We start from the raw sequence: 23,797 nt of genomic DNA on the forward strand, positions 1-23,797 counted from the left end.
GTCATTTTCGGTCGACGAATCGTGCCTGGAGTTCGGGCCGGGTGATAGCCACGTGGTACTAAGACCCCGGCCTGGCTATGTGCCCAAGGTTCCTACCAGTCCCTTCAGGGACCAGGTGGTGAGCCTGCAAGCGCTGCCCTCGGAGGAGGCAGACCCAGCCCTGGCTTTACTCTGTCCAGTCCGCGCTTTGCGACTGTACATAGACAGAACCTAAAGCCTCAGGACCTCAGACCAGCTCTTCGTCTGTTATGGAGGCCAGCAGAAGGGAAAGGCTGTCTCCAAGCAGAGGATGGCCTACTGGATAGTGGATGCCATCGCCCTGGCTTACCAAGCTCAGGGTGTGCCCTGCCCGCTCAGGTTGCATGCTCACTCCACGAGAGGTGTCGCATCCTCCTGGGCGCTGGCTCGTGGCGCCTCGCTGACAGACATTTGTAGAGCTGCGGGCTGGGCGACACCTAACACGTTCGCTAGATACTATAGCCTTCGTGTCGAGCCGGTCTCCTCCCATGTTCTCGCCACAGGTCAGAGGCACGGAGAGGCCCCGGCTTAGTGTCGGCTTGCTGCGCTACATGCGCTTCTTTTCTCCAGAGAGTCCCTACAAGGCAGACCCTGTCGAGTCCTCCGATATCCCTTCGGCAGCCGACGTGGCGGAGCGTCTGGCGCCAGGCCTATACTCCGTTGTATCCTTGAGAACCGGGTTTAGGCTGGGTTCCATATGTGTGACCCTACGGGGATCCCATATGGTTGGTTCCACGGTTGCTCCTAAACGAAGCCCGTGTCTTTCCCTCTGGGAGAACCTACCCTTCATCGGGTTGGAGTCACCCCAGCTCTTCCATATGTAGCACAGCCCTACAGGGTTAGTCCATATGTACTTCTCCACATAACTCCTTCGGGGAAGGATGTGGCTTCCGCAGCGTTCCTTTCCCAGCGAAGGGTACGCTTTCCCAGCGTTATCCAATAGTCTCACTGAATGGGTTTTGGGGAACAGCAGTGATCGACTCTCTCTGTGTTAGCCCTGTCCCACCATCCTCAGGCAAGGGGGTTCAGGTGGCTTGCAACAGAGCGCTGGAAGGGGGCAGCTCCTGTGGCGCTTTGGTAGGGATTCCTATTCGTCGGTCTGTCCGACGTACGTCGAACGTGACCGACTGAATGGGAACGTCTCGGTTACAAAGGTAACCCTCGTTCCCTGAAGGAGGGAACGGAGACGTACGTCCCGTCGCCACAGTCGCTGTACCCCGCTGATGCTGCCGCCTATCCGGTTCGGCTCCTCAGCGAAAACCTGAAAATGCAACGCACCTGCTGCTCATTATATACCCGCGCTGCGAGGCGAGCAGCTGATGCATATGATTGCATGCCAATGTGCATTGGCTCGTTTAGTTACACTCGAAGTAGATTGGCCTCTCTAGCGAGATTCCTATTCGTCGGTCTGTCCGACGTACGTCTCCGTTCCCTCCTTCAGGGAACGAGGGTTACCTTTGTAACCGAGACGTTTTCAGGTATGTTTGATTAGTGTTGGAGCTAAACTCTGCAGGAAAGTGGACTTTGAGGGCCAGGGAACACTTGCAGTAGTGTTGTAACATCTGTAAATAAATCAATGTAAATGATAACATATCTGTTGTGAGGGTCCAAAGTAACACTCGACCAAATGCAAGAAAATATAACAAAATTACTCTATTACAGTGTTTCTCAGCTCTGGGGTCAGATTCACGAAAATCGTCTTAAGAAAGAAGTTAAGAAAATTTTTAAGATGAATTCTACACTGTAAAAGTGCTCTGTCAGAATTGGACAAATTCAGCATTGGGTTGTTTTTACCCAACTGGCTGGGTTAAATGTTTGACCCAACATGCTTGATTGTTTTATAAAACTCAACTATTTACTAAAAAGTATTATATTGCTGGCTTAAAATGAACCCAAAATACGCTGAAAATTAAAATCATGCAGAGAATTACTTGAGTAACAACACAGGCAACAGTAATAGTCAAAAGGTGAACATTTATTAATAAGCCAGAACACCCAGGAATGCACAAAAATATAGTCAAGAGAAAAAAAAAACATGTACATGTGTATGTGAGTGAAATGGTTCAGAAAAGAATGACTAGTCAAGTTTATTTATAAAGCAAATTTAAAACAACAAACGTTGAACCAAAGTGCTGTACAATTAGAAAAAAAAAAACAGTAACAGGAAAAAGAAAACCTGCAAGAGCTAATATGAGTAACAGAGTAAGATAGCAAGAGAGAGAGAAAAAAAACAAAAAACAAGAAGGGCCTTAAATCAACAAGTCATGTTAATACAAATGGGATTCATACAAATCAAGCGTATAGCGTTAGTTCTGGCAGGTCAAGTTAGTCAAGCTCGCATCAGCTGACACTCAACTCATTCACATTGACCTATAGGAATACGACGTCTATCACCACATTTGTATATATATGGTCCATTTAGTATTATCAGAAATTGTATATTATAGGGAGATGAGAGGGTCTGTATCTCTTACCATTGGAGAAAGCGTAATGCTAACTTAATCATGTGCGGCACCTCTCAGCCTATTGTTTAATGGCAGTGACATCAGTGCCCGCCATTCAAATCTTCTTCCCTGCATACTGCCTCTGCATACTGCCAGAGCCAGAGCGTTAGCTTTAGCCATTACACTTTTTTGGCTAAAGGTTGCAGGCTTGCCTTTTTTAGTGGCTTTGGCGTTATCAGCAGCTTTAGCGCATTGCTCAGGAGCTAATTAAACGGTGAATTCAGTGGGCGAGACCACTATGAATTGTGCAGGGAAAACACACCCTAGGAAGTAAAATTAGCTCAAATTAAATAATTTATAGGGAATTATAAAGAGTTGTAAGTTTACGACCGAGCAACTGAGTCGTCCAGCGTTCATTTGCTCGAACCGTAATAAGCTCTTGTAGCAGATATAAATATCCAACAATCGTGAAAACACTGATTAGAGCACGGTAACTTAAGATCACTTAAGAACACTTTAAGACATAAAATTTTAGAAGCACATAATATAAGACACTTTCTTTTAAAAATCTACAAGAGACTTTATTTATTCTAACACAAACTAATCTAACACAAACACATACATACCCACATTCATTCATACGCGTTGCAGTAAGAAAGGAAATGAGAAAGAAAGAGTTTTAAGAGAGAGAAAGTGATATGATGAACATAATTCCTAGCACGAATTGAACGAACCATGAATCATTAATTTAAATGCACCAGTTCAGTTTTAATCTGGGGTACTTGCTTTAGTCGACTTTAAACGTGAATTTCCCTCGTCGACGTGCAGAGAAGGGTTTTCCAAGTCAATGATTTGTCTCTTCAGGTCCAGAAGGTAGTTAAGTAAAACCCAATCACGTTTTAGCTTGCTGGAACAATGAAAGAAAAGTCTCTTTGTCATGGCTGGAGTTAATGTTGAAGCGGCAGAAGTCGTTGGTTGAACTTTGCAGAAAAACTTAGAAACACAAGACTTTCAGCGGAAAAGAAAATTTAATAAAAGAAAAGTGAGTGAAAGTTGAATGAGCTGCTTGTCTGTTCTTCGTGTTACTCCATGGTTCTTGGTACTTGTCTTTTTTTTTTGTTCTCTTGTCTTGACTTGCCCAGTTCACTCTCTTGCGATATGACTATTTAAAGGAGTTTTGGCCAATCAGATATCGTCCTGTTTCAAAAGGGCTTTTCTCTGCCCCCAATCATGAATAGGTGTTACTTCCCATCTCTGCTTTAGCAGAGAATACCATCTCAACCACAATTTCTATTAAATGGAATATGATACATTTTAAACAGATTTCATTCAAGCCAGGATTTAGGAAAGAGGAAAATAATTAAATCAAGTCCAAATAAGGCATACTTTCAGTCAGTCAAGAGTTAACATATTTACATGAATTGTGAGTGTTCTAAAGCAAAACTGGTTACAGGTAGTATTTGTGGACACGATGTAAAATGTATGTAGTTAACAGATCCTAAGTCCATTTAAAATTGTTTGGAACAATTTTGATGCAGTTTTAGTTGCAGAACAGTCTTTATTGGGTTTTCTGTACAGTTTTAGGTCTCTAAAAGGGCCTACATTGTTTCTCTTTTCTCTTTTGATCTGGTGATCAAAGACTCTTTATCTTCTATGTGACCATTTGGTGTCACAAATAGCTGAGTTCATCACTTCTGCCAGGAAGGATGGGGTTATAAAAGCAAGGATTTTCCTGTAGATGGCTGGAGCTGGAATTCCGATTCTGAATTAGAATTATGTTTTGAAAGAATCATCAGAATGATTAATTTGTCTGGTTCGTCCACGGTTCCTACAATTGTGTAATCTGGAATTTAGCGAATTCACAAGGATTTCACTTCATGTTCAAGTCTTGAACAAACACACTAATTCGCTGCATTGATTATAAGCTGCTCGATTTGGAAGTGACCTGAAACATGTTCAGATGAGATCTGCACTCATCACACAAAGGGGAAGGATATCAAGAAGGAGATAAAGAATCCACGTCACAGCTGGCTGTATTTCACCCACCATAAACCTCAACGTCTTCACAAAGCAAAGTTTCCTTTTTAAGCTCTTTCATTGCTCCCACATTTTGTGGATGGGAAAACATAGATTGTGATACCTGATGTGATAAAATTTCAAAAGGCTATAATTTCATGTATGCTCCTTGGTTTTAAAGTTAAATGTTGCGCTGTTGCACGTTCACCTGCTCACGCAGCGTTCAGACTGCTTCAAAGTGGTTCACAATCAATGTAGGCAATACTATACTGCACGTTCATGCCATGTTCATGCCAAGCGATTGCTTATGCTGATATGACTAATGCCGTTCAATATTGACAATGGTTTACTTTATAGTATTGTAAAATATTGTAAATTGTTGTAAAAATGTATATTTTTATCTACCTCATCTAAACTTGAATGAGCAGCCCACAATAGTAAGCATACACATTTCAAAATAAGAGTCCGAGTCTATTAAATAAGTCTCTAAAATGTATACTCCCCCTGGTTACTATTTGGTTACACAACTGTATTTAATTTGATTCAAATTCAATTAATTTATATTAATTTAATTTCATATAATTGAATTTCTTGTTAATTCGAAATTAACTATTGTAGCTTCTGTGGGAAGCACTGTTTTGCTGATTGGTATCAGGTTATTGACAACATGATCTTTAAGGCATCTGGTTCTTAAGGTTTTCTAGCTTGTTCCTTAAGCTTTTTGGGTATTGCCACATGCTGTTGTCTTAAGCTCATTCAGGTAAAACTGCTTTTAAAGGGGCTTGCTGCTCTTCTCAGATGTTGTAAGAAGAGCACCCCTCGCTGCTGTTCTCATTCTGTATGGGGCATGAAGATGCTTTTAACAGAACAGCACCCCTTCGCAACTTCCCTCCTGTAAGGGGCATGCTGCCTCCAGTTTGCTATTCAGAGGGATATGCTGCTCCTTTCTATTATGTCCTATTGTCTTTCCATCTTTCCAGCATACTCTTTTCATTCAGATTTCGCAGTTAGTTTGTGGTCGGGGGGTTGTCAGCATATGGTTTTGTTTTGGGGGGTTATCACTGCTCTCCCTGCTTTTATCCATTCTAGGCTGCATGTATGGGCAGGGAGTTTTTGCCCAGAACAGAACCATACCGCCAATCCAAACTGTATGTTAACTGCCAGTCATCTTTGACTATAGGGATCCTGACAGAAATCAAGCGTATAGCGTTAGTTCTGGCAGGTCACGTTAGTCAAGCTCGCATCAGGTGACACTCAGCTGATTCACATTGACCTATAGGAATACAACGCCTATCACTGCATTCATATATATATATATGGTCCATTTGGTATTATCAGCAGCTTTAGCGCATTGCTCAGGAGCTAATTACCCTTCTCAATCCCCAGCTCCTCCTTTGTCCAGTCAGGACTTGACCTTCTTATATTCATTTTGATCAAACTCATTTGTTCAATTATGTTACATTAATTGTCATCAAGAAAATTAATGATATTGCAATTCTTGGTTCTGTTTTCCCTAAGGGGGTTATCGCTGCTCTCCCTGCTCTTATCCATGCTAGGCTGCATGGATGGGCAGGGAGTTTATTTGCCCGGAATAGAACCATACCGCCAATCCAAACTCTATGCTAACTGCCAGTCAGTTAAAATGGTTATTTTCTAAGAGCCTGTCTCAAGAAGATGCAGTGATTATTCCCATTCATTTGCAGCCCATCTTTTTGTGCTCTCTCTAGAGTGAATGCGTCCTGTATCTGTGTACTTCTAGCTAATAGAAGCATCATATATAGGAGCAAATGATCGATTGGTGTCACTTTAGAGTACTCGTCCACATTCCACATCATTACCTGTAGTCCCAGATGAAAAAAAAAGTACACTTCTATAATGTACTTAAAGTGCTCTATTTTCACGCACTTATTTTATACTTAATATACTAAAAATTCTTGTTTAGTACTTCTTAAGATAATCTCAAAATAGCACAGTTGAGTACACTTAGATGTTCTTAAGATTATCTTTTTAAGTACTAAAGAAGAATTTTTTGTATATTAAAGGTGCCCAAGGCACTTCTAAACTGTATACGGTTATATACACATACACTTTTATATAAGAACATTGAATTATTCAGTTATACTTTTATTCAATTACAGTACGTTCCAAAAATGTTTTCGCTCTATTGTGAGATTTACAGATTTACATTGCCTTGACTGTGTGTCTTGTGCAGTGCGATGTCGTTTTGTCCAGGTCTTTACATATTTCTCTGGGTTAAACAGTGAAACTGGTGGGCCACTGAGGTTGATCGTCATCAAATTTGAAACATTTGAAACAAGAACCACAGACCTCTTCTTTGTCACAATAGAATTCATGATACTGAAACCTCTTTCACACTCTGCAGTGCTTACAGGAAAGGTCTGCATGCAGTTCTTAAGAGGTTTCAAATCATGAGATTCAGTTTGGGGAGATTCAACTACGTCTCTCATTCTCCTAATGGCTTGGTCAGGGCACAAATTAAAACGTGCACAGAGCTTATGAATCTCTGCCTCACCATAACGAATGCCAGCCTCTGATGGCCACCTGTTTGTCTCCAGAATGCTCAGATCTTTAAGAATTTCTTCTTCAAAAGGAAGACGTTTCTGTAGACTTTCAATTAGGCTTTGCAAGAATTCCTCAGTGTTGATAGACTTAATCTTAGGATTTGACTTCAAGTGCACATCTTTGAATGTGCCACGATCTTTTGCCTCCAGTGCATCTGAAAGTTTCGCCCCTTGGCTGAGTTTTAAATGACGTTAAAACCAGATTGCTCTTTTCACAAGAAGATCTGCTCTGAGTAGAGTCATATTTTGAGCTTCCTCAGAGACAATGGACAGTTCATGTAATGTATTATACCTCAAACCAATTTTACAGAGAAATTTTGGACTTTTCAGTCTGTCACCTAAGCCTCTGTATGTCTGTCTCTCAGTGCAATTCCTCTACTCATCATTGGAGGCTTTTTCAAAGTGTCTGACAAGGGCAGTAAAAGATGTCCAGACAGCCCGAACAGTCCGAAAACTGCTGGCAACCCATCTAACATCTAAGATTCTGCCAATTTTGAGAACCTGAGTTCCAACCTCAGGCGCTGATTCTTAAAGCTCTCTCTGATTTTTGTTTGATTTACTATAGACGTTGTGCAATTTTTCAACAAATATTTTGATTGAGAACAGTAACTTTATCAACAGCATCTGAAACAGCCAATTCTAGCCTGTGATTCATGCAGTGCCAAGTGAGAAGTTTTGGGAATCTTATTTTCAATTTTGTGGATACACCAGAAAGCTTGCCCACCATAACGCTAGCACCATCTGAGACAAAGGATATCCAGTTTTGTTTTAGCCACTCCTCTGTGAATCCTGCTTTTGTTAGGCAACTCATTGAGGCTTGAATTATTCCTTCAGATGTCTGGTCCTGAAGTTCCACAAGATCAAGAAAAATTCTGGTGGTTCACCAACAGATGCTTTGATGTTAACAATCAAGGTGGCTTTTCTACTCAAGGTGGATGCCTCATCTATGAGCACAGCTAATTTGCTTGAGGAGCTAACAATGTTGTTCACAATTGAAAGTGCACAATTTGTCCCATTTTGAGACCATTCATGCTGGAGTTCTACGAGCGCTTCATGATCTGGGTCGGGACGATTATTTTTGGCAAGGTAGTATGAGGTTCTGAACACGGAGTAGGTCTCTTTAATTACTGACATGTTCATTGCCTCCACATTTTTCCCAGGACATCATTTTTTTCAAGTTCTCTATCTTTTCAGCAAGAGCATGTGCTTTTGAACAAAAATGTCTTTTGATTTTGTTCCTTAATGAAGATAAAATGTCTCTGTTTTCATTGTTGGAAACTTGAATTTGAAATGTAGCCTACTCCATGGAGATCTGGACACCTTGTTCTTTGAAGACCCCCATTGATCCTGCATTAGAGCAGACCAGACCATCCTGTGTCACGGAATTAAAGGCGGATGTAAGTTGCAAGTAAAAATATCTTTATTGAGAAAGACACACAAGTCAAACACGTAGCAGCCAACAGAAGTGTGTTGTTCTGGGACAGATGAGTGAAGACCATGTGAAGAGTGCCCGAAGTGAAGGGAGAACACCAGGTGAGTAATCCAAACGAGACTGGAACAGGAACAGCACAACACAACACGACACGACACGACACGACACGACACACTTGACTCAGAACACAGGAGTAGAACAAGGAACAGCACGAGGGAATCTCCAACAACAATCTGACAACATGAGACGAAAGACATGGCAATAAATAGGCTGGTTGATGACACTCAGCTGCCACTGATCATTGATAATCAGGCGCGACGCCCACATGAAACAATCAGCATGACGAAACTCACACACACACACACACACACAAACACACAAGACCAGAATGAGACAGCGGATTACCAACCGTGACATCCTGTAATAGAGAAAATTCCCATGAAATTAGTTTCATGCTGTTTAAAGGTGCCCTCGAATCAGAATTTGAATTTACCTCGGCATAGTTGAATAACAAGAGTTCCCTTTCAGTCGGTCACGTTCGACGTACGTCAGTAGTGACCGACGAATTGGGATATCGCTTAGAGAGCCCTATCATCTTCGTGTAAACTAAAACAAGCCAATGGAATTGGCGTGCGCTATTTGCATAATGCGCACCGCCCCCGTCAGGTGTATATAAATAGGAAGCAGATGCAATCGCACTCTGTCTTTCGCTTCGGAGCCATTCACTGGTGTCCTGTTCAGAAGATTCCTTTCTTCGTTTGTTTTATTCTAAAACATTGCCTCAGAAGAGGATTTACAGCGAGCTTTCAGTGCTGGTGAAAGGGCACGTTCAGCGAGGTCGCGAGTCTCCGAGGAGCTGAGCTATAAGCTCGAAAACTGCTGTTTTCACAGCAACACAAAGAGTGTGTGCGTGTGTAGCAATTTGGGCCGGTTCCTCGGTGTGTCAGGGAGTGGTGTACCTGACACATCGCGTCGCTCCCTGGGTGCTTCAGCACGAGTGAGTTGACTTCCCCTTCTAAAAGAGCTTTACAGACGAACCCTGACAGTATGTCATTTCGTCTGTGCGTTAATGGGTGCGGTCGTTCCCTGGTCCCTGCTGATGGGCACAATCGTTGCATCTCGTGTTTGGGCATTCTGCACGCTGAAGCAGCTTTTGTGGATGGTTCATGTTCCCATTGCGGGAACATGACTATCGCGATGCTGAGGTCGAGACTCTCCTTCCTGAAGTCTCAGGAAGCGGGGGTCCCCTCTCCTATGCCGCGTACGACCGTTTTTTCCGGCCCCGGGAACCGGAATGACGGTACGGCGCTGTATAGGAAGGGTGACCTGAGGATTACGGTCAGGGCTTCCCCACCGAGCGGAAACGCTCCTCGGGCCCCTGCCGCCTCATCAGCACCGCAACCCATCGTGCCACCGTTGGTAGCGTTGCCCGAGTCGGATCCCGAGCTCACGGCTGTGCTCTCCCGGGCCGCCTTGTGCATCGGGCTTGAGTGGAACCCTCCACCCTGTCCCGGCCCATCTCGGTTGGACGATTGGTACTTGGGGGGGGGTCGCGCTGGTCAAATCCAGCGTCCCGCCCCAATGCCTTTCTTCCCGGAAGTACACGATGAGGTGACCAGGTCTTGGCAAGCTCTGCATGGGGCTCGTACAGGGCCTGGTCCCTCGTCCGCCTTCACCTCCCTGGACGGCGGGCTAGCCATGGGGTACGCGAGGATCCCGCCGGTCGAGTGTTCTGTTGCGACGCAGTTGTGTCCAACGGCCGCTGGCTGGCACGGTGAGCCGCGTCTCCCGTCCCAGGCCTGTGAATTCTCAGCCGGTCTGACTGAGAAAGCTTACAGTGCCTGTGGGCAGGCTGCCTCTGCCCTGCACGCGATGGCCCTTTTGCAGGCCTATCAGGCAAAAGCGCTGTCGCAGATGCCCCAGGAAGGTCCTGACCAACAGCTGCTTGGGGAGCTGCGCGCTGCCACTGACCTTGCCCTCCGGGCAACGAAGGTGACAGCGCGTTCTGTTGGCCAGGCGATGTCTACTCTGGTAGCCCAGCAACGCCACCTCTGGCTGACCTTGGCAGACATGAGGGAGTCCGACAAACATCGGTTCCTGGATTCCCCCGTGTCTCCGATCGGCCTTTTCGGCGACGCGGTGGAGAGCTGTGCCCAACAGTCCTCCGCTGCACAGAAGCAGGCTGAGGTTATCAGACATGTCAGGCCACGGCGGTCCGCTGCTGCCTCCACCCAGCCGCCCGTGGCTCAGCCTCAGCCCGCTCGTCGCACAGGGCACCCGCCTGCGTCTTCCTCCGCCCCTGCTAAGTTGGCAAAGCAGCAGCCTACACCAGCCAAACAGCAGGGTGCCGGTCGCGGACGTGGTGCCCAGCCCGTCTCTGCCAGCCAGGTGGCAAGCGGTCGGGGAAAACTCTGCCCTGAGACGGGCGACCTGGAGCGGAAGGTTCCTGCCCTTTGGGAGAGTATTCCATCTGCTCTCCCACCCCCGGAGGAGGGCCGGGGGGGATTTTGTGGCGGCTGTCCATCTACCGCTGCTGGCTCTCCGGAGTCCAGCGGTACCCACTTTGCCACAAAAAGAGCAGTTTCCTCAAACTCCAGGTCACAACAAGGGGTGTCTGCCAGTGTGCCAGGCTCTGCCTCGCCGCTGACAGCTCCCTCCCCATTCGCCAGCAGGTGGCAGTGTGATGGTGCAGACCGCGTCCCGTGCGCCGTCTCCCATGCACACTGCTGCCTCGCAGAGTCCGACTCCGCTCCGGGCCGCCCCCAAGCCGTCCGAGTCGGGTCCCTCTCTGCCTTGCTGCCCCACCCCCGGTGCGTCTGTGGTGCCTTTGGTCCCGCTGGTTCAGTGTCTGGAAGCGTGGATAGCGCTCCCCAGCCTGTCCAGTTGGCTCATTCGTACTATCAGACTCGGCTATGCGATTCAGTTCGCCCGGCGTCCCCCGGTCTTCAGGGCTGTCCACTTCACTCCGGTGTCGTTGGACAGTGCACCTGTTCTCCGGGTGGAGATTGCTGTCCTCCTGGCGAAGGATACAATCAAGTCGGTCCCTCCAGCCGATATGAAGTCGGGGTTCTACAGCCCCTACTTCATTGTACCGAAAAAGGGCGGTGGGCTACGGCCAATCCTGGACCGTCCCCAGGATTGGTTTGCAGCAATAGACCTGAAGGACGCGTACTTTCATGTCTCGATTCTGCCTCGACACAGACCCTTCCTAGGTCGGTCTGCGTTCGAGGGTCGGGCATGTCAGTACAAAGTCCTACCCGACATGGTTGTAGCTCCCAGCTGGTTGGGTCTTCAGGTCAACTGGGACAAGAGCAAACTCGCCCCCGGGTAGAGGATCTCTTGTCTCGGTCTCGAGCTAGACTCGGTCGCACGGACTGCGCGTCTCACCGAGGCGCGCGTCCAGTCGGTGTTGAACTGCCTGAGCTCGCTCAAGCGCAGGACAGCGGCTCCACTGAAAGATTTTCAGAGGCTCCTGGGGCATATGGCATCTGCAGCCACGGTAACGCCGCTCGGATTGCTTCATATGAGACCGCTTCAACACTGGCTCCGCGGCCGGGTCCCGAGATGGGCGTGGCAGTGCGGTACGCTCCGTGTCCCCGTGACACCGAGCTGCCGTCGCACCTTTGTCCGGTGGTTGGACCCTTCGTTCCTGTGGGCCGGAGTACCCCTCGAACGAGTGTCCAGGCACGCTGTGGTCTCCACAGATGTCTCTGCCACGGGATGGGGGGCCACGTACAACGGGCATGCAGTGACAGGTCTTTGGACGGGGCCTCAGCTGCATTGGCATACCAATTGCCTCGAGTTGCTAGCGGTTCGTCTTGCGCTGGCCCGCTTCAAGAAGCTGTTGTCAGGCAAGCACGTTCTAGTCCGCTCACAAAGCACAGTGGCCGTTGCGTACACCAACCCTCAAGGTGGTCTACGCTTCCGTCGCATGTCGCAACTCGCCCGCCATCTCTTGTTGTGGAGTCAGAAGGATCTGAGGTCCCATCGGGCCAGTCGTGTCTCAGGTGTGCTCAACCGTGCAGCCGACGAGCTGTCACGGCAGCATCTACTTGCGGGCGAGTGGCGGCTCCACCCCCAGGCGGTCCAGCTGATTTGGCAGCGTTTCGGCGAGGCCCAGGTAGTCCTGTTTGCCTCCCCGGAAACTGCCCTCTGCCAGTGGTTTTATTCCCTGACCGGCGGCACGCTCGGCACGGATGCACTGGCACACAGCTGGCCCCCGGGTCTGCGCAAATATGCGTTTCCCCCAGTGAGCCTTCTCGCACAACTCATGTGCAAGGTCAGGGAGGACGGGGAGCAGGTTCTGTTAGTGGCTCCGTACTGGCCCACTCGGACCTGGTTCTCAGACCTCATTCTCCTCGCGACAGCACCTCCCTGGCCGATTCCTCTGAGGAAGGACCCCCTGACTCAGAGACGGGGCACCCTGTGGCACCCGCGTCCTGATCTGTGGAACCTCCACGTGTGGCCCCTAGACGGGATGCGGAGGTTCTGAGTGATCTCCCGCAAGCGGTCGTAGACACCATCACTTCCGCTAGAGCTCCTTCCACTAGGAATCTCTATGCGTTGAAGTGGAACCTGTTCGTCGAATGGTGCGCCTCTCGCAGAGAGGACCCCCGATCATGTTCGGTCGGATCCGTGCTTTCCTTTCTGCAAGATGGGTTGGAGCGAAGGCTGTCTCCCTCCACCCTCAAGGTGTATGTTGCCGCTATTGCCGCACATCACCATGCAGGTGAGGGTAAGTCCCTGGGGAAACACGATCTGATCGTCAGATTCCTGAGGGGGGCCAGGAGACTGAATCCTCCTCGCCCTTCCTCCGTACCCTCTTGGGATTTGACCCTGGTTCTCACAGCTCTCCGGGGTCATCCCTTCGAACCTTTGCAATCAGTCGACCTGAAACTAATGTCTCTTAAGACGGTTCTTCTGGTTGCATTGGCTTCCCTGAAGAGGGTAGGGGATCTGCATGCATTTTCGGTCGACGAAACGTGCCTAGAATTCGGGCCCGGTGATTCTCACGTCATCCTGAGACCCCGGCCTGGATACGTGCCCAAGGTTCCTACCACTCCCTTCAGAGATCAGGTAGTGAACCTGCAAGCGCTGCCCTCGGAGGAGGCAGACCCAGCCCTAGCTTTGCTCTGTCCCGTCCGCGCTCTGCGCGTTTACGTGGACAGAACGCGAAGCTTCAGGACCTCAGATCAGCTCTTCATCTGTTACGGAGGCCAGCAGAAGGGAAAGGCTGTCTCCAAGCAGAGGATGGCCCACTGGATAGTGGATGCCATCGCCTTGGCGTACGATTCCCAGGGCGTGCCTTGCCCGCTCGGGTTGAGAGCCTACTCCACCAGAGGGGTGGCCTCTTCCTGGGCGCTGGCTCATGGCGCCTCGCTGACAGATCTGTGCACAGACAAGGTAAGCAAGCAAGAACAACAGCGAAAAATGGCAGATGGAGCAATAATAACTGACATGATCCATGATATCATGATATTTTTAGTGATATTTGTAAATTGTCTTTCTAAATGTTTCATTACCATGTTGCTAATGTACTGATAAATGTGGTTAAAGTTACCATCGTTTCTTACTGTATTTACGTAGACAAGAGCTGTCACTATTTTCATTTTTAAACACTTGCAGTCTGTAAAATGCATAAACACAACTTCATTCTTTATAAATCTCTCCAACAGTGTGTAATGTTAGCTTTAGCCACAGAGCATATAGCCTCAAACTCACACAGAATCAAACGTAACCATCTAAATAAATACTTTACTCACATAATTCGAAGCATGCATACAGCATGCATGACGAACATCTTGTAAAGATCCATTTGAGGGTTATATTAGCTGTGTGAACTTTGTAAATGCGCTGTAATATAGTCGACAGCTCGTGTGGCAGAGGAAGCGCATCTCTTAAAGGGGCCGTGCTGAAAAAATCAGTGCATAGTTAATGATGCCCCAAATTAGGCAGTTAAAAAAATTAATAAAAAAAAATCTATGGGGTATTTTGAGCTGAAACTTCACAGACACATTCAGGGGACACCTAGGACTTATATTACATCTTGTAAAAAAATAATCTAGGGCACCTTTAATTGATTACTTTGTTTGATTTTCACTCCCTGTTCTCATTTGGGTTTAATAAATACCACAAATCATGCTTCTTACAAAGATAGCTAGGTCAAGATTTTCATGTTGTTACCTGAAATGTAACCTTAATTATGCTATAATAACTTAAATATATTTAATATTAATTTATTTAACTGGAAATCAACAGTCTCTGCTTTTATTTTACCAATGGTGAAAAAATGAATTAAAAGATTATGTGAATTCAAGACAAATAGAACAATGACATACCAAGATTTTTGTTCTTGCACCCCAACCAAGGTTTCTTTGATTTAAAATCCTCCCATTGGCTTTTACTCCAAATGTCCGGCCAATCATTTGTACATGGTATGCCAGGACCTAAACGAAAACATGACTTCAGCACACACAATTTCAATATAAAACCTATCCTATAAGACTGATGTGCTTGATAATTAATAGTGGTTACAACCAGCTGAATGTTAACAACTGCAATTCTGAATAAAAATAATGGATGAGCCATTAATGTTTTAGTTGACAACCTGTTGTCAGACAGACGCTGTCTGTTGTTCAAGAGTGGCTTGACACAAGGAATGCGACAGCTGAAACCCATGTCTTGCATACGTCTGTGTGTAGTGGTTCTTGAAGCAATTACTCCAGCTGCAGTCCACTCTTTGTGAATCTCCCCCACATTTTTGAATGGGTTTTGTTTCACAATCCTCTCCAGGGTGCAGTTATCCCTATTGCTTGTACACTTTTTTTCTACCACATCTTTTCCTTCCTTTCGTCTCTCTATTAATGTGCTTGGACACAAAGCTTTGTGAACAGCCAGCCTCTTTTGCAATGACCTTTTGTGTCTTGCCCTCCTTGTGAAAGGTGTCAATGGTCATCTTTTGGACAACTGTCAAGTCAGCAGTCTTCCCCATGATTGTGTAGCCTGCAGAACTAGACTGAGAGACCATTTAAAGGCCTTTGCAGGTGTTTTGAGTTAATTAGCTGATTAGAGTGTGGCACCAGGTGTCTACAATATTGAACAATATTGAATCTTTTTATGTAACCATCTTCGTTATGACCAGTCAAACATGTAATTACTAACTTGTAATTGTAGTCCAAGCAGTTTATGCAACTGGCCCCAGGACATGGTTTCCAACAAATTTCGGGGTAATAATAACTTTAAAGGGTTAGTTCACCCAAAAATGAAAATTCTGTCATTAATTACTCACCCTCATGTCGTTTCAAACCTTTAAGACCTTTGTTCATCTTCGGAACACAAATTAAGATATTTTGATGAAATCTGAGGGGTTTTTTTTATCTTCCATTTAAACAGCAACAAATTTACCACATTCAATGTTTGTTTGATTTCCTCTGATTTCAACAAAGCTGGTACCACAGGTGTATGGCTCTCAGTTCTACCAAGGAGTCTGACAGTCTTTAGGGTAGAGTCTTGCTAGGCTTCCACTCATTTTAAAGAGTCATTCTGCCGAGGCACTCTTTGGAGCTCCGTCTAGACAGTAGCGCTAAAAGTGTATGACTTCTGTGAGCCTCCTTGTTGAAGCTGTTTTTAGGGTAGAGTGTTGCTAGGCCTCCTCTCATTCTAGAGAGTCATCTTGCTGAAGCCTCCGCTCCCCAGAGCTCCACTTGGATAGCGATACCAAGTTTTAGGGCTCTCTGTGAGCCTTCTTGGTAGGGCTATCCTTAATTTAGGGTGTAGTTAGGTCTCCTTTTGTTTTAGAGAGTTGTCCTGCTGAGACCTCTGCTCTTTAGAGCTCCGTCTAGACAGTGGCACTAGACAGTGGCTTAATCTTGTTTTAGAGAGTCATCCTGCCTAGAACTCTGCTCCCCAGAGCTCAGCCTAGATAGCAATATCAAGTTGTATGGCTCTCTGTGAACCTTCTTGGCTAACTGTCTTTAGAGAGAGTGTTGCTAGACCTCCTCTCGTTCTAGAGAGCCAGTTTCACCTGGATAGTGGTTTTGAGTTGTATGGTTCTCTGGCGCCTCCTTGCTAGAGCTGTCCTTAGTGTAGAGTGTAATTAGGTCTCCTCTCATTTTTTAGATTCATTTTGCTGAGACCTCCACTCTTTAGAGCTCTGTCTATGGTGCCAAATGGTGTCAGTGTGTGTGGCTCTCTATGAGCCTCTTTGGCTAACTTTAGGTCTTTAGGGTAGACTGTGGCTAGGCTTCCTCCGTTGTAGAGAGTTGTCCTGCTGAAGCCTCCGCTCCCCAGAGCTTCACCTTGATAGCAATATTGAGTTGTATGGCTCTCTGGAGCCTCATTGTTAGGGCTTTCCTTGGCTTAAAGTGTAGGCCTCCTCTCAATTTTAAGAGCCATTATGCTGAGGCTTCCACTCTCTAGCAGCAAGCAGAGTTCTCTAGCAGCAAAGTTTAGAGTTCTCCCCTTGCTCAGAGGATCATTATGCAGAGTGTCTGCTCCCCAATATGTTCCGCTCCTAGAATCTGGTGTAGTTATTACATGTTAGCAATTCCTTTCTCATTTAGGGCTGAATCTAGGGATTCTGCTGACGGGTTGTAGGCTTCTCACAATTTTTTAAGTGAGAGAAGTGAAGTTATTTTGGCCATATTCCCTTAAAGGTATTTGGAATTATAATACCAAACCTCTGAGCTCTGCCCGTGGGCTGAGACTTAATGCTTGGCCTGCAGGTAAGGGAGTAAGGGTTTAAGATGGGGCCTTCCTTGTCAGGGTGTGTAGCTTGGGTTGTGGCTGTAGGGAAGAACGCCACTGACATCTCTGCTGGCGCGTACCTGTAGGGTGGGGAACTTTGAGTCAGGTGCTTAGTCACAGCCGATAGGGCATTCATTCCCCTCAGCATGGCAGAGTATGTATTTGTTCCCTAAAGTGTCCTAGGATGCAGTGCGAGTTCTCATGTCTCAGGTTACAAATGTAAACATGGTTTCCTGAGAAGAGAAACAAGACTCTATGTCTCATTGCCATTCTTCAGGCATGCCTGCCCACATCTCCTTCAGAGAAAAGTATATGATGTGCCCTCTTATACTCACGGTTGCATTGGTAGTGATGTCACAGGCTGTTGCCGGCAAATGACATTGTCGCATTTAGACACATGCTTCAGACATGAGTCACACTGGAGGTGTTCCCCAAAGCGTCCTAGGGTGCATTGTCTAGTTACCCTTCTCAGGAAACCATGCTAACATTTGTAACCTGAGACAATTTCTTCAACATCAAGGGATTTCTGGTCTTTGGCATTTATTAGACCTGGTAAAAATCTTGTGCACTTTCTGTCATACGCTCTCAAGTGTAATATAATATAATGATTATCACATTTTGCAATCAAGTGTTTTATTGGTATATATGATTTGTCACAGTTGTGATCAGATTAAATAATGAATGTTAAGCAAGACCTTCACAGAGCACATATTCTTATGTTTTTCCCTCTGACAGGGCCTACACATGGAGTCTGGAGCTGCTGGAGCTCCTGGTCCCCATGTGTGTCTGGAACAAAGACAAGAAAACGAGAATGTAACAACCCCCCACCAAAAGATGGTGGTCTGCCTTGTCAAGGAAGCAGTAATCAGAGGAGAAGTTGTTAAAATTCTAATATTCTCATGTTGACATTCTTGTCATCAACATAATACTACTTCTGTCTAAAATATTGATTCTGTCATGATGATAATTTTTTTTCACAAACTACTTAAATGACTATTTTGGATTTACCTTCCCTAGTGAAAAATAAATATACTAGAATCTATTTGAAATGCATTTATTTTATGCTAAGTGTACTACAATTGCATTTACATTTTCATGTACTTATTATAGATACCCTGCAATTGTACTTTTAGTATACTAAATTGGTTATACTTAAAGTCTGCTTTGTGTTGAAGTCCAACTAAAGATATACTTGATTATGCTAAAGTGGAACTATTGCAAGAATACTTTAGTACAAGTGTATATATATATATATATATATATATATATATATATATATATATATATATATATATATATATATATATATATATATATATATATCTTGCATTCAAATTATACAGTGATCATATTATCCTTACTAATAGTGATATTAAACACATTTTAGGCTTAATATTTAGAAATATGCATTGTACAATAAAGAAGAACTGCAAATAAAGTTTGATTAAAATATTTATATCAGTATGTCTGTAAATAGTCAACATTTGAAGCGGATCAAAACCCTTCATCAAAGTTGTCCTAAAACCTTTTTCTAAGGGCAACTTTGATGAACCTTTTTGATCCACTTCAGATGCTGACTACTGTATATTAATGGGTTTTTAGTTAGTGTGAAATGAATGTAGGCCTATTTTAAATACATTTTGGTAGGGTTTTTTCAGTAGGGCAGACTCTGCATCCATTGCCTCTGACATGTTTTCTCAACACAAGTCTCACTGTGTATTTCAAATCCGAGAACGATCAAATTATTTTTAGATGATGCTATATGTTTTAGATGAGACTTTCTTTTTGTGCAAACCACAGAAAACATGAGGTATGAATTGAAACCTCTAGTTTGTTTCTGCTTATTGGCTGTAAGGGCAGAATTTTCAAACCCAACTTTTGCCTACAGCTCAGATGTAACCATGAGAAATTTGCAAATAAAATGATTTCATTTGTTACATTTTTACTTCAGTCATTTATTTTTGTTGAATACTATGCTGACCTGATATGATTAAATGTCCAATTCAATGAACAGTATTTGAGTTCTACTTGTTTAGTACAAAACAAATTGTATTGGCCTAGATAAAAGTTTACAGGAAATGTGTTTTGAGTCGCAAAACATAATCATAAGTAAGTTTATAATTATGACCTACCTTTTCCCTTTTTTAATAATTTGCTCACACTTTGAATATCAGGTAGGCTATTGTTTAATTCAATAGCGCTTTTCACAATTTTGCATGGTTGCAAATAGATATACATACATATAGAAAGTAGTTACATAAGTAAATATTTGTAATTATGACAAATAAAGAAAACAATATATAGTCAGTTTGAAATGGTGAAAGAAATGCATGCACCTGAATTCCAGAAGTTTTATTACATTTGTGTTTCCTAATGCACTTCAATGCACCCATACTGTAATACACTTTTCCCATTAATGCTACTTTAATGGCCCTTATTTGCACTTTGAAATATGGACTGCAGCCTGCAGCTGTCAATATATTATGAATTATTCAATTAATTAATTAAATTAACCCTGTATAGTATGCAATATGATATCAATGAGGAAAAAGATTATTTGTGTTGGTTTTCCTGCTTAAAATTGGACACTTTAACAAAATCAATGAACATGAATTTTTAATTAATTTATTTTTTAGAAGTTTGTTGCCTCGAGGCAACATTGTATCACAATGGAAAAATGTAAATATTTGGCATTTTCATGGAGAAAAAAGAAATATATTTATTGAAAACATCAGTTTCTTTAACTAGACAGTTGAACAAATCTTTCCAGTTTTTAATGTATTAAAAGTTTCATATTTAATAAAAAGTAACATTTTATATCCAGTTGTTGCCCTCAGGCAACATTGTACCATAGTGGAACACAAGTATTACCATACCATCATATTATTATGTTATTATATCAAGTTATCATATCCATCTTCATCCTTATCTCCATCTTTTCTCTCACCCTCACTCTCTCCCTGATGGATTGTCACTATGATTTTATTTTCCACAGTATGACTCCTCATTAACTCCTCATCATCACCCTCATCAACTGGCTGTGCTACCTGTGTTTTATACGTTTTTGAAGTGCTATAGAAAATGTGCAGATCATAATATATGCAGATACAGTTTGTGAATTATTATTCTTATAAGTGCATTACAAAATCATGTGAAAATGCATTTGTATTCAAACCTATTATGCCTGTATGGCCTTATGCGATGCCATTATGGTACAATGTTGCCTTGAGGCAACACACAGTTTTTTGTTATTTTCTGTAAAACATTTGATGATATATAATGTAAAGTTCTTAAAAATACTTATTTACTTGCCAGTGAAGGTGGCTCATATTTTTGTGAGTGATTAAATGGATACAAACAAGTGAAAAAAGCACATTTTCATTGGAGAAAGTATGGAGAAATGTGCACGTGCTGAAACAGGACACAAAATGGACCCCTGTTGGTCATGTTTTGGACTTTTTTGCACTTTTATTTATTAGTATTTGAGCTATTCTGTCCTGAGATACGTTTGATCAATCAATTGGTGCCTTATTTTATTACAAACAAACTAAAATACACCATTGTGATGAGCAGGGCGGGCGAGAGCCGTGAGGGAATGGCGCGCGCCCGCCCTGCTCATCACAATGGTGTATTTTAGTTTGTTTGTAATAAAATAAGGCACCAATAAGGCAGTCTCTCACAGAGGAGCTCCGGAGGCATAAAAGGAGGAGCGACGACAGTGAAGGACGGGAGAGGACCAGGCCTGGACTTTATTTTATGTTTTATTATGTTTGTGCGGCCGGCACAAACATAATAAAATTAAAGTTTTGTTGAATGTTCGCCGGTTCCTGCCTCCTTCCCATATTTACAAACTGTGTTACAACCATGTTGCCTGGAGCCAACACCAAACCATTCAGGGTTTTAATTAAACTGATTCTGAGCAAAAAAAAAAAACGCAGAAAGTTAAAATGTCAAATAAATCCAGAAACGTTTACCACATAAAAAGTAAATCATTTTAATTTATGTGTCACATATAAATCCGCAGCTTAATGCAAGACCGGCCAATCATTTAATTGCGTTTTTGTCAGGAGCATTGAGAGTTGAAGCGCGCAGAGACAATCGGCAGAAGAATGTTATGGATGATTATATTTCTGCACACACAGAAACACAAGCAGTTCTGCACGTTCACATTTTTCCACCAATGAACAGAACTGTCTGTGTTTTAATGCTTGCACAAGGATAAAACTAATGTGCTGGTTTATGCAATTGCTTCATGTTGTGTTAATGACAGATAATGTCAGGTAAAAGGGAAGCAAAACATTCTTGAAATTTAATGTTGCGTCTAATGGTTTTATTTCTTCAACAGTTTAAAGTTTAATGCATGTTCATGTTGTATAGCAACAAGCCATTTCACGTTTATTTCCACGCACCACTTTACTGTGTCTATATTAATAATTTTGTCAGCGATTCACAGTCTTTTAATCCATATAATTTGTGCTGTCATAATAGTTAATAATGTCAGCGCGCTTATACAAACCCGATTCCAAAAAAGTTGGGACACTGTACAAATTGTGAATAAAAAAGGAATGTAATAATTTACAAATCTCATAAACTTATATTTTATTCACAATAGAATATAGATAACATATCACATGTTGAAAGTGAGACATTTTGATCACATATTGGATTTCATGAGAGCTACACATTCCAAAAAAGTTGGGACAGGTAGCAATAGGAGGCTGGAAAAGTTAAATGTACATTTAAAGAACAGCTGGAGGACCAATTTGCAACTTATTAAGTCAATTGGCAACATGATTGGGTATAAAAAGAGCCTCTCAGAGTGGCAGTGTCTCTCAGAAGTCAAGATGGGCAGAGGATCACCAATTCCCCCAATGCTGCGGCGAAAAATAGTGGAGCAATATCAGAAAGGAGTTTCTCAGAGAAAAATTGCAAAGAGTTTGAAGTTATCATCATCTACAGTGCATAATATCATCCAAAGATTCAGAGAATCTGGAACAATCTCTGTGCGTAAGGGTCAAAGCCGGAAAACCATACTGGATTCCTGTGATCTTTGGGCCCTTAGTCGGCACTGCATCGCATACAGGAATGCTACTGTAATGGAAATCACAACATGGGCTCAGGAATACTTCCAGAAAACATTGTCGGTGAACACAATCCACCATGCCATTCGCTGTTGCCGGCTAAAACTCTATAGGTCAAAAGAGAAGCCATATCTAAACATGATCCAGAAGCGCAGGCGTTTTCTCTGGGCCAAGGCTCATTTAAAATGGACTGTGGCAAAGTGGAAAACTGTTCTGTGGTCAGATTAATCAAAATTTGAGGTTCTTTTTGGAAAACTGGGACGCCATATCATCCGGACTAAAGAGGACAAGGACAACCCAAGTTGTTATCAGAACTCATTTCAGAAGCCTGCATCTCTGATGGTATGGGGTTGCATGAGTGCATGTGGCATGGGCAGCTTACACATCCAGAAAGGCACCATCAATGCTGAAAGGTATATCCAAGTTCTAGAACAACATATGCTCCCAATCATCTCTTTCAGGGAAGACCTTGGATTTTCCAACACGACAATGCCAGACCACATACTGCATCAATTACAATATCATGGCTGCATAGAAGAAGGATCCGGGTACTGAAATTGCCAGCCTGCAGTCCAGATCTTTCACCCATAGAAAACATTTGGCGCATCATAAAGAGGAAAATGCGACAAAGAAGACCGAAGACAGTTGAGCAACTAGAATCCTATATTAGACAAGAATGGGACAGCATTCCTATTCCTAAACTTGAGCAACTTGTCTCCTCAGTCCCCAGACGTTTGCAGACTGTTATAAAAAGAAGAGGGGATGCCACACAGTGGTAAACATGGCTTTGTCCCAACTTTTTTGAGATGTGTTGATGCCATGAAATTTAAAATCAACTTATTTTTCCCTTAAAATTACACATTTTCTCAGTTTAAACATTTGATATGTCATGAATAAAATATAGAAATTTGAAACTTCCACATCATTGCATTCTGTTCACAATTTACAATTTGTACAGTGTCCCAACTTTTTGGGAAGCAGGTTTGTAGCTGTACTTGTGACAGTATAGAGAGAACACAAAGTAACACTAGTTTAGCGTAGTCTATATATGTGTGGTGGCGCAACAGGTAAGCAGAATGCTCTTGTGCGACAGCGGCCCATGTGACCCGGGTTCGATTCCAGCCCGTATTGGTTCCTGCATTCAATATACATATAAATATGTTCCCATTGTCTCACTGATGTTCACTTGATAAGTAAGTTACTGGTATATTGGGGCTGTCTGTAAAAGGCATATTCTAAAGCTATAACTTTATTTATAAAGATTACTTTATTGTAGCCTATTTGAAGCACACTATAATGATGCCATTAGCACACTACAAGTTAACTTGGAATGCCATTGCAATGGGTTTTAAAGTCACTAAAAGTTTGTTAATAATAATGTGTGTTCAACACTCTTACAATGTAATTGAATTGCAATTCTCATGTCACCAAAATATATTTAAAGTTTATGCTGAGTGAATTCTGCATTTCAAAACTTAA

At 43.5% G+C, this 23,797-nt stretch overlaps 1 protein-coding gene across 2 annotated transcripts in view; it reads left to right on the forward strand.

The window, feature by feature from the left end:
- c8a (complement component 8, alpha polypeptide) overlaps positions 1 to 18,441 on the forward strand; it is a 43,302-nt gene extending 24,861 nt beyond the window's left edge. Inside the window, exon 11 of one of the 2 annotated variants that reach the window (XM_067362835.1) lies at positions 17,973 to 18,441. In XM_067362835.1, coding sequence (XP_067218936.1) covers positions 17,973 to 18,121 — 149 coding nt within the window. In that variant the 3' untranslated portion in view covers positions 18,122 to 18,441. Of the gene's footprint in view, positions 1 to 8,356; positions 8,507 to 17,972 lie in introns of those variants that run through there. The other variant, XM_067362837.1, reaches the window with a different exon arrangement.
- The last annotated feature ends 5,356 nt before the right edge of the window (positions 18,442 to 23,797 follow it).

Source organism: Chanodichthys erythropterus, chromosome 16 (genome assembly GCF_024489055.1).
Source record: "Chanodichthys erythropterus isolate Z2021 chromosome 16, ASM2448905v1, whole genome shotgun sequence".
NCBI classification, from domain to species: Eukaryota; Metazoa; Chordata; class Actinopteri; order Cypriniformes; family Xenocyprididae; genus Chanodichthys; species Chanodichthys erythropterus.